This window comes from Canis lupus, chromosome 27 (assembly GCF_011100685.1).
Source record: "Canis lupus familiaris isolate Mischka breed German Shepherd chromosome 27, alternate assembly UU_Cfam_GSD_1.0, whole genome shotgun sequence".
Classification (NCBI taxonomy): Eukaryota; Metazoa; Chordata; class Mammalia; order Carnivora; family Canidae; genus Canis; species Canis lupus.
In genome coordinates this window covers 43,358,093-43,370,151 of record NC_049248.1, presented here as the reverse complement: position 1 = coordinate 43,370,151, position 12,059 = coordinate 43,358,093, and the positions used below count along the sequence as shown (strand labels likewise).

Sequence of the window (12,059 nt, the reverse complement as noted above, 5' to 3'; positions counted from 1 at the left end):
AGCTCATCCAGCCATAAGAATTATTTGTTGTGGTTTGGAAAGTCTTCTCATCTTTTCTGTGCCTTAGATATCATGCTAAAGATACACACTGAAGCAAATGCACTAAAAACAAAAACAAAACGCCATATATTAACTTCATATTGAGGCAGTATAAAATGATAGAAAATTATCTAAAAGTGGTAATAGAAAACAAAAACAACAAATCAGTCTGCAGTATATGCTATAGACGATATGGTATGGCAGAAAGACCATGAATGTTATTAGATCACACATCCCTGCAGCTGAAATCTGGCTCTACCACACACTAGCTGAGGGCATTTGAGCATATAAGATTTCTGAGCCACAATATTTTCTTACTTATAAAAACATGCAACATTCTACTGACAGCTCCCTAATGTTGCTAACCCTTAAGGACTGCAAAAAATTGAGGATTCAACAATGGTATCTAGAATTTGGGTGGTGTCATCCACTAATAGCAGATGAAAGGAGGAGGTTTGAGGGGAGAAATGAGTTCAAAATTGAACACACTGAGTTACCTGTGGGAAACCCAGCTAAAGATGCTTGGCAAGGTGCCAGATGTTAAGGAGTGTTCCAGGCTGGAGATATAGATTCAAGAGTACTGAGAGAATGGATGACATCACCCGGGGAGAGTGTGCCAAATGAGAGGAACACGGGCCAGGTACGGAACCGAGGAGAACACCACAATTTAAGGGAGAAGTGCAGGAAATGGAAGAGAAAGAATAATCGGAGATCTACGGAGAATTAAGCCAAGGAAGAAAAGAGCTGCAAAAATTAGTAAGTCATCAACAGTATCAACAGCAGAGAGGTTTGGTGGGATAAGAAGTGAAATAATGTCTGATAAATTTGGCAATTTGACACCACAGAGGATCTTATCTTGAGAATGTCAGCAGAGAAGTGAGGATGCAGAGTCAGGCTGCAAGGATGGGGAAGTGGGTGGGAGGTGTGCAGGTAGTGAGAATGAGTAAAGGCTACTTTTTACAAGCTTCGACAGCAGAAGAGAGGTTAGACTAGCTGGCAATGTGGGCTCAAGTGAGGGCTTGTTAGAATGGGAGAGGCTTTGGGAGTGTTGATAGGCTGAGGGGAAGGAACCAGGATGAAAAGGGAAAGACTGACAGACCAGAAAGTGAAGTTCTAGAGAGGGTTGGAAGGCATGGGTGGGGACAAAGACACAGGGAGAGGGACTGGCCTTGAGCAGTAGCCAGGGGACTTCAACCTCTGAAACTGGAAGGATCTTTTATTCAAACTTGATTCCACAGGCCAAACTTAGCAACCTGAACAAAGTGTCTGGAATAGGAGGAGTGCCTCTTCAGAACCCATATTGAAAACTCTACTGCTAGGTCCAGAGTTGGCAGAAATTGTCATGTAATGGGGCAATCCTAATCTTGAGTTGTGTCAAACAGGCTTAAATGTAAAGAACAACACGTAAACAATTTACAACCCATGTGAATTTGGAAAACAATTAGTAAGAAAAGCATTCCTTTTATGCTCTTTGACTAAGAAAGCATTTAAAATATGGTTAATTATTGTCAGAAGATGATCAATGTCATTGTGATTTGAGACATCCTCCAACATTTCAAAGGCCATTATTAACAAACCCATTCAAGGGGATCCCTGGGTGGTTCAGCGATTTAGCTTCTGCCTTTAGCCCAGGGGATCCTGGGGTCCCGGGATTGGGATTGAGTCCCACATTGGGCTCCCTGCAGGGAGCCTGCTTCTCCCTCTGCCTGTGTCTCTGCCTCTCTCTCTCTCTCTCTCTCTGTCATAAATAAATAAATAAATAAATAAATAAATAAATAAATAAAATAAAATCTTAAAAAAAAAAACATTCAACAGGTCAATTTTTATTAAAATAAAAATATTTCACAACCCTGGAGAAACTATCAGAGACTAATTCCTAAAACTATCAATCAGTGGGATTTTATGGCCGAGGTGATTAGCTACTAACACACATTCTAGAATTCAGGTGTAAAGTGTCTCTTCTATACCAACATGGCTCAGAGCTTTGCAACTGCAACTTAGCACTCATGCAAGGAGTTGAAAAGACCTGAGGCTCTTTTCTGGAGCAAATGCTAGGCTCATCTGCAAGTCCCCCTATGACTCACACTGATATTGAAATGTATTGGACTCCTGCCTATTTAAAATCGAAGACTGGCAAAATCTTCAAGAGAGTGACAATACTGGCTTTTAAGTACCTCAGGATATCTGCATTATGAGTCCTTTTAAAGATTATCATTTAATGCTTGCTAAAGGCCTATTTAAGACGCTGAATATTTAGACAGCATGTATTCTTTGATTCTTCTGTATTCTCCAGGTTTAGTCTCTTACCAAGTTAGAGCACCACAACCTCTCAAGTACCTGGAACATATTATCTTCAATGCACATATCATTAACTGTAATGATTTATTTCTTTACTTGTTTATTGTCTGTCTGCCCAATGAAAACTAAGTTCCAGGAGTAGCATAAAGAGCTTGTCTGTTTTGTTCCCGAGGGCATGAAACAGAGCCTGGGCATATAGAAAATGCTCAATAACAATTTATCAAATTATCAAGTGAATGATTGAATGCTAGACTCTGTCCTTAACCCCCCCTACAATCAATCACACAATCCTATCAACTTATCTCTATAACAACTCTTGACTTCAACCACTGACCTTTCTTTTCACTTCTACCATTATACTTTGGACCCCCAATGCCTCACAGCTGGTCTGTGTCCACTCTATATACCACATTCACCTCCCTAAAGCACTGCTTTGATCACATATCTGCACTCCCCAACATCGTCAGCAGTTCTCTGCTGCTTATCAAGTAAAGACCAAACTTCCGGGCACCTGGGTGGCTCAGTGGTTAAGCAACTGCCTTCGGCTCAGGTCGTGATCCTGGGATCCTGGGATCGAGTTCCGCGTCAGGTTCCCTGCATGGAGCCTTTTTCTCCCTTTGCCTATGTCTCTGTCTTTCTTTGTCTCTCATGAATAAATAAAATCTTTAAAAAAAATTTTTTTTAAAGGCCAAGATTCCTAGTCTCACACTGAGTCCTCCATGATCTGGCTCCAGCTCTCCCTCCCCAGCCTCATCTCCCACAGCTCCTCCTCACTCATTTCCCCATATTCCAGTCAAATCAGACTACTCAGCTTTTTCTTCCATTGTCCTACGCTCTTGTCCTTGTCTCTGACCCTTTGCTCATATTGTTCTTTCTGCCTAGAATGTTCCAGTGTAATCTTTTTTTCTATAGCCCAAAGCCTGATTCAAATACTACCCTTCCTATGAAGTCAGTAAGGCCCTTTCTGGGGCTCCTGTATCAAAACTTGTATCACACTGTAGAACACTGCCATGTTATAAGCTACATAAGGGTAAAGAATGGACTTATTAATCTTTGCCCCAAGAGAACCCAGCAAACCTCCTGCTCCTAATGCCTCACATAAAGAAAGGACTCTAGAAGTATTTTTGTTGAATAAATGGGTCATGTTCTATATGAGGCAACCCAAACTGGTATATGTTCCAATGTCAATTTCTCTCATTTCCTTTAGAGTCAGTTAATACAGGGGGCGTAAGCCAACTCACACAGCCAAGAAAGAAGCAAAACAATAAAGGTAGACATGACAGGACAACTTATAATATTCAGGAAATAACATCCTTTATATAATACACACATGATACCAATAAACTAAGAAGAGATTTAAGCACTGGGTGGAAGCTATTAACCCATGATCTTTGATAAAGTCTTTTCTAATTCTAGTATCTACAAGAGGAGAAATAAAACTGGTGGCACTTAACAATGGTTATCCAGCCCTCTGAAAATATCTAAAATGTCAGGAAAACTATTTCCTGATCTGCTTCTTCAGCCCCTAGAGGAAACTAATTCTTTCGGAAAGGAAAAGATTCACTAGTAAATCAGTCTCTTTTCCCCTCTGGAGTTCAGTTCATTTTGGTCAATGGAAAAGTTTTTATTAGAAAAAATATCATAATGTCATCTTTCATGTTCAAAGCACTTAGAAAAGTACATAGTGTTTTTATATGCATTATCTTCTAAGATTAATTTATTCAACAGATATGGATTGAGCACTTACTATGGGGCAGACATTGCTCTAGCTGATGAGCACACAAGAGGATGAACAATAAACAGATAAAAACATGGCAGGTGTTGCTAAGTGCTACAGAGAAAAATGAATCAGGGTTGGCACAATAGGCTGTTTCGTGTTATGCAGGGTAATCAAGAAATGATCTTCACAACAACCCGGCAAAATAGGTAGGACATTAGCTATTAGCATAATCTTAATTTCCCAGATTAGGGAAACTGACACCCTGAACGGTTAAGTGACATGCTCAAGATCACTTGGAAAGATGGGGATGGGAGAAACCAGATTTCCCAAAACATGGTCTATTGCTAAGGTTTTAAAGAGGATTTGGGGGTAGCCCGAGTGGCTCAGCAGTTTAGCACCGTCTTCGGCCCAGGGCATGATCCTGGAGATCTGGGATCCAGTCCCCATGTCAGGCTCTGTGCATGGAGCCTGCTTCTCCCTTTGCCTGTGTCTCTGCCTCTCTCTCTCTCTGTGTCTCTCATGAATAAATAAATAAAATCTTTAAAAATAAATAAATAAAGAGGATTTGGACTTGGGAATATGCAACTAAATTCCTTCCCCTCTAGAGAATGCTGCTTAGAAAGTTGAAAAGAAGCCCATATACACATACTGTTAACTCATCACTCTGACAATGGCCTGCCTCCCACTGGTGCATAATCATTTGCCTCACCTTGATTTGGGAAATAAAATAACAGAAACACCATTTTTTAATATTGTTGCAAAATGACTTTTTAAAAACAAAATAAAGTTTTTAAATGTGTAGTTTTTATTTAGAACAGAAAGGAGCATGTAGGCTTATTGTGCAAAAGCAGGCAATGCAACACCTCATTAGCAATACTTCAAATCACACCTAATGAACATAAACTCTCCTTTAGCAGCCTGTCTCTGTTCTGCACACCTGTTGAAAAGTGTGTGAAAATAGATTCAGCAAGGATTTTCTGCCAGGAGCGCATGGGACTGCATGTGCGTGTGTGCCCGTGCGTATGGAAAACTGTAAACATTGCAGGGAACAAGATGCCATGCTATAGCTAATGTGAATTAAATCTAAAAACCACTTCTTAGTAAAGGTAGAGGCTGAAGACCTCCATGTATTATAGAAACTCAGAAGGAGGAGGAATCCGTTCTGGTGCAGAGAATCAAGTCCGGCTTTAAGGAAGAAGAGGCCCTAGGGCCTGGACGAATGGATCAAGTGTCAAAAGTGAAATTAAAGGACAGTATTTTCTAAGAGGTGGGAATGGAGACCAAGAGGCAGGGGACACGAGGGAAACAGTAGTCCGCCACAGCTAAAATATGTTATGCGAAAGACCTATGTGTGAAATACAATTAGAAGGATATAGATATAGGCCCAACTCCTATCTTGCATATAATAGGTAAGGAAACTGAAGCCCAGAGAAATTTGGCTGATTTGGCCAAAGGCAAACAAGGGGGAGAAGAACGAAAAAGGAAATTTTTATATTGCCAGTTAGGTGTTCTTTTGACTATCTCATTCTGTGGGTAGGCTGGGGGACTGGGACAGGTAGGAGATTATTTTTCTCTTTAAACGTAAAAATATGGGGGTTCCTGGTGGCTCAATGGGTTAAATGTCTGACTCTTGATTTTGGCTCAGGTCATGATCTCAGGGTTGTGAGACTGAGCTTCACAATGGGCTCTGTGCTCAGCGAGGAGTCTGCTTGACCCTTTCCTTCTGCCCCTCCCTCTAGAAAGAAACAAAAAAGTAAAAACATACAAAAAAATATGTAGGGAGGTTAAATAAATTGCCTTGAGATTACATGTCCAGCTGAATAGTTCCAGTTGTACTGACACTGAGCCTAGGTCTCTGGAACAGCTTGTCCAGGGCTGCTAGATTACTCAGCTCCTTCACTAGAGAAGATAAAATACTAAAGCTAATGCAGACACCATCCTTTCTCTCAGGAGCACTGCACCTTTCAGGACCCATCCTTAAAAAGGATTTTTGAACCATAGGGATTATCAGGGATATGAATGAAAAAGCAGGTTCTTCTTCTCGTCTCTAAATTTGCCTGCCTGCTTCAGAACTGAGCCAATGAAGCTGAGGATTGATTAATAAAACATAAGAAAAGTGGAGCACCAGAAATGTGTTGTAACAAACTAAGAGTTAGGAGGCATAGGTTCTAGTCCTGGCTCCACCACACATGATGTTGTTAGCTTTTTTTTATTTTTATTTTTATTTTTTTGAAGAAGGGCTATACATATTTTTTTAAAGATTTTATTTATTTGAGAGAGTGAGAGAGAGAGAGAGCTCATGCAGGAGTGGGGGGTCAGGGTGTGGGGAAGAACAGAGTCAGAGAGAGAAGCTGACTCCCCGCTGGGCAGGGAGCCCTAAAGCAGGGCTTGGTCCCAAGATCCTGAGATCAGGTCCCAGGACCTGAGCCGAAGACAGATGCTTAACAGAAGGAGTCACACAGGCATGTTGGCTTTTTACAAGTATTTCCGCTTATTAAATTTATAAAAGGAGGAGGCTGAATTAGCTGATGTCTGAGGCTACAATATTCTAATTTTCTGATTCTACGTAAACTGCAATTTGCAGGAAAAGAGACATGAAGAGTTGAAGGTAAATTGAACTTTGGGAAATCACGTATAATTTTTTAATGCAATAGGCATGTGTCCTACTTAAAGGCACATCAGTCCATCCTATAATTTAGATTTTTGTTTATAGGACTTTCTTATAAGAGGGTACACCCACTGAACAAAAAGGACACATAGATCAATTACACATTTAAGAAGTAGAAAAAGAAGTAGAATCAACTCTAAAGGCCTTTTTCAACTGAATCCACAGACTTTCTTGCTTTCCCATTTAAGACAGTTATCATGCATATACGTGGCCATTTGAATCAACAAGTTATTATTAAGAACTGGAGAGACAGAAAGACACTTCAAGTAACAGAAAGTCCTTGATTTGATTTATTTAAAAAAGCATGGAAGAGGGAGAGATGAATTGAGAATTTATACTGATAAAATGTAAGATTCCATAGCATGAAAGAAGAGAAAAAAAAAACAAAATGAAGACTTCAATAGGCTTAAGAAAAGAGCAGAAAGAAAACCAAGAACAAAGGCATTCAGAAGAGTTCAGGTTCCTTAGAATATCTATTTGTTTTTGCCAAAATATACATATAAAGAAATTCTGGAAAAACCCTCCCAACAGTGGTTACCTGTTCAGGGAGACAGGAAGCAAGCAGATTAGGGAGAGGTGTAAAGAGGAGACTTTTTACTAAATATCTTCAAATGACTCTTTAACCACGTAGCTATATAACTTATTTTTATTTAATTTAAAAATTAAATAAGTATATAAATATAAATGTCCCTTAAATTCAATTATTTGCAAGCAACAGTTGAAATACAAGAAAGCCAATGAAAGGAGACATTAGAACAAAGTACCAAGAGGTAAAGAAAATGCTACAGCACTGGGAGGTTGGAAGAAATCCAAAGAGAGGATAATCTAGACTGTTTTCAGGGACCAGCTGGAGGTGAAATAGACATGGACAATACTGCTGAGGGCCTCAAGAAGCTTATGATAGCTCAAACCAGCACCAGCTGGTACAAGAATATCTTGAAAATACAACACACAGGTTTATGTCCCTGTGTGCCTGGACAATGTGAAATCCACAATGGGATGAAACCAGAACTCTACTAACAGGGAAGTAGTTTTCTTTCACCCTCTCAAATAGAGGGATTGAAATGAGAAACCAGTGTTTCTCAATTGGGAGCCACAAAAATGATTAATTAGGTAGAAGATGAATGTGACCTATAAGGAAAAGATAAAGAAATCCACTTGCATCATTTAGCAAAGAAATTCTCTTTTGCAAGAATTCTTTAAGGCAGTCCATGAGAAACAAATGCAGGGGAATGTCCTCTTAAAGTCATTTCTACTCTCAGTATTTTTTGATTTGCGGGTTAATTCCCAGTGTGCTTCCTTGTAAAGGAGACCTTGCTAATGTGGCCTAGTGAAAGGCCTAGTTAGTAAGAAGTATTAGTAGTGCCAGTGAAGATTTGCAAATAAACATGAGCAAGCATATCATTAATCAACTAAAAAATCCCTTGTTTTACGGTGCCTGACTAGCTCAGTTGAAGCATGTGACTCTTGATTTTGGGTTTTAAGTTTGAGCTCTATGTTGGGTGTAGAGATTACTTAAAAATAAAACCTTAAAATAAATCCCTTGATTAATAGTACAATTAGTACTTCTAAAGTGCTACTAATGTTCTTTCTTGTCATGAGTGTTTGTTTGCTTTCTAGTAATCATTAATCTATGCATTTATGAACTTCTCTGCATGGTGGTATGTTTCACAATCAAAAAAAAAAAGATTAGCAAAAAAAAACTATGACTAAAATTATCCTTTCTACAAACTATCTACCCTTGTGGGGAGGACAAAGGTTGAAGTCAGACTATAATGAAGAACCAGTCCTTTAATGGAGCTCCATCAACATCTGTCCTACTCAAGGAATGATACCTATCAGGGCCAGAGATCTACCCTCTCTGAGGCCTTACTCCCGATCCAGGGCCACTGAAATCTGAGGCATTAGGAGAAAACAGGCTATCTATAGGGCAAGAACCAGGGGGGAAAAGCATGCGAAGGGCAACTGGCTCTGACAACCAACAGCTCTATGTATTCTTCATATATTAAGTCAGGTTAAGAAAGGGAGATTTAATTTGCATTTGAGTTTAAAAAAATAAATATTTCAAATAAAAGCAAAAAAGTTTTAGCCACCTGAAAGGCCAGGGTCCAAAGAACTTTACTTATCTTCTTATTGCTATAAGAGTACTTTCTGAAAAAGATACACCATTGGCCAACTCACTAAATAGGCACAACCAAACTTTGTGATTTGTCATCACTTTGTACCTCTTCTAAGATCATGGATGCAAGGGTAGGAAAGAATAAGAAAACATTTCTAAAAATATTTCAAAATTTTACAATGAATGGAATTTTTTTCTAAAAATAGACCAAGATTCCATGTTCCTTATTCACTAACCCATAAAGTTACAGCCTACCTCCTTCCTCACCAATCTTCCCCACTCAGCAAAGGCACAGATTACAAAGTTAGACTTTAAAAAAAGGAAGAGTAAATGAGGAAATCAATGAATGTTTATGAAAACTACTCAGTTCCAGAACTTGATGTGTGAAAAAGTCCTTAGAAATTCTGTCCAACTTCTCAGTTCCAGATGAGAAAATTTAGGCCTAGAGAGGTGATGTGTTTTGCTAAAGCACACGGTCTAGTTTTGAGAAGTTTTTTCCTTTATTTACAACTTTCTTTTCCTATAATCTATTTGTGGTAGCTTGAGCAACACACACACACACACAAAGAGAAATACAGATAATAAACATGGTGAATTACAGTAGATTCAGGACTTCTTCTAGTTTACTGTTATTTGTATCATATCATGCTTTGTTTCTGAAACTCTATATTTCTCAGTGGAAGATACAAGGTACTGTTGCCATCTTTTTTTTTTTTTTTTTGCCACTTTTTTCTATTATGGAGCTGTCCTGAGCTGCAACAGGAGTGAGTGAAGGACCATTTTGTGTAGACACTGTCTTAACTGCTCTTGCCATCCTGAACCAAAAATGCCTCCACAACTATAGCTAGGTCAAGAGATCTACTGGTCTCATCTTACTTCTGTCCCGTTATTAAGCCAAGAAACTAAAACTTCTTCCAAATTAAAAGATTGAAAGACGAGTTAAGTGGAGTTTATGAGGCAGTTTTGTTAATAAAGACAATTTAGGTAAGTTTTATATTTATGAATATGTAATTACACAAAGCCTTTCCTTCCCTCATCTGGAAACACCTATCAATCTACTTCTTTAACTGACATTTATCAAATCAGGGACCCCCTAAAATGGAGTCTGAAATCATTCCTCAGTACACAATGGCTCATTAGTTGGCTGGTGGATTTAACCAGGGGGCATTGCTTCTCCACCTGTTGCCTTGTTTCAAAAGATACTCATGAGAAAGGAACCCTCGGTGTGGTCAAATATTTGTTAGGGGAGTTTGAAACTCTTGGTCAAATGAAGACTGGTATTTATTTCACTTGTGCTTTTTGCTGGCAGGAATAACAGAACTGACTCTAATATAAGGAGGAGTGGTGGCTCAATCCAGACAACTGAGTAACAAGGCCAAAGACTTGGTCTCCTCACTGGCCTGGTTTGGTTTACCTTATTCTATTCCTGTCCCCAACAGCTATGATCTAATGTCACCAAGGGACAGAGGAAGTTCTGATAGAGTATAAATCCATAAACTCCTCTATATTAACAACAGGGTTTGTTGATATTGCAATAGTTACATCATCATTACATTTAAAGATAAAATTCTGAATGTATATGGGAGAGAGATTTTACCCGCCTATAACATCTTTCACCATGCCATCTTTCTTGGACTCATTTAATAGAGTCCCATTTCATTTATGTTCTTTTTTGTTTTTAATCTGTTTTCATCTTTTTTTCTGATCTGGCCTGGAGCCAAAAACAGAAGTCTTATTAACGGAGACAAGAAGTGTCAAGACCCACAAATGAGCCTGAGCAGCAATTAAACTGAAAAATAAACCCCATTAACCAGAACTGAAACAAAAGGTTAACTACTTATCCAAACTTGGGCAAAGGGACAGTTCTTTCTCCCCCGCCTCCCCTAAGCCTGTTAGGAAAGGGGTGTCTGAAGCTGTGCCGCCTCCTCCTCCAACTCACTTTCTGCGTCAAATAGTATGGGTCAAAGTCCTCCAGGGGAACTGCAACCAGGCCTTGTGGGATGTCCCCATAGATGAAAGGCAAACTCTTCCCTGCTTCCAGGTCACTGTTTGGCTTGGGCTTGCTATCCTCATCGTCTTCCCGATGACTGCCTTCGGCCTTTGGCGGTTTCTTGAGCTTGCTCTCAGCAATGCGCCTCTCGATGTTTGCCAGTGACTCAGGGGTGAAAGGCTTGAAACTATCGGGGCCTGGTGGTGCAAGCAGCCGCGCTGCCATCTTCTCATCCTGCAGCAGCTTCGTTAGTTATGCTGCGTCCGGGACAGGTCAGCTCTGGAAGAAACGGCAACACAGACAGCAGTAATCAATCGCTGCTCTGAAAAGAGGCCAGACCAAACCATCTCACTCTCGACCTTTATTCACAACCTCTGCAACACATAGTTTCTTCCGTGACACGGTTATTTTTCTCTTCAGAAAATCTGTGGTGTGAATGGGCTGGGTGATGTCCATAAGCACCCCCAGGGGAATGGCTAGCCAGGGAGATCTAAAGATGGGAGGCTCCTGGATTGCTAGTTTTTCTTACTTTACTTAGATGCAACTCCACTGTTTGCAATCATATAAACTACAAAGGTACATTCCACACCCTCAAGGAACTTCTATTCTGAACTAATAAGGCATATTTAACATTACCCAGGGGCCCATGCTAGCTCTGGAATCCTTATATGCTCAAGTCACCTTCCTTTCCTGGAACTCTATTCCCTAAAGAAATATTCTTCCTTCCAAATACAACACAAGGGCAAACTGTCACTCCTTTACATTTCAGTTTCTGAAAATACTAAACCCTTCAAAACACTGGAGGCACAAAATATAGATAAAATAGACTCCATTTACTGCGGCTCTTCCATTTCAAGTTATTTTTCAATTCACCAAGATGTGTAAAATCCATCTGGTATAAAAGTCCAGAAGTACCTCTTTGATGATGGAGATCCTGCCAGGGACAACCGGGGGTGGGGCGAGGGGAAGCAAATGGCAGAGGAATCTCGGAGAATTTCCTCTGAAGCAACAGCACTGCAGTGCCTGCAGCAGGGTGAAGGATGGCAGGAAGGCCTGCGTGCAGCCCAGAGGGGCTCAAACTAGGGAGGACAGAAATGAGAACAGGACTAAAAACCAAACTTCCCTTCTAAAAGGAAAAGTGAAGTAGGGCCATCCTAGAGCCAATGATTTCTAAGCATGGGATTTGAAAAGTCCATTTCCATGTTTACACAGAGCCCTGGGTTAT

General features: G+C 40.0%; 1 protein-coding gene across 4 annotated transcripts in view; it reads right to left on the bottom strand.

Moving 5' to 3' along the window:
- SCN8A (sodium voltage-gated channel alpha subunit 8) overlaps nucleotides 1-12,059 on the bottom strand; it is a 173,901-nt gene that overhangs the window by 108,611 nt on the left and 53,231 nt on the right. For 3 of the 4 annotated variants that reach the window (XM_038577714.1, XM_038577713.1, XM_038577712.1), the window contains exon 2: nucleotides 10,784-11,113. In XM_038577714.1, coding sequence (XP_038433642.1) covers nucleotides 10,784-11,059 — 276 coding nt within the window. In that variant the 5' untranslated portion in view covers nucleotides 11,060-11,113. Of the gene's footprint in view, nucleotides 1-10,783; nucleotides 11,114-12,059 lie in introns of those variants that run through there. The other variant, XM_038577715.1, reaches the window with a different exon arrangement.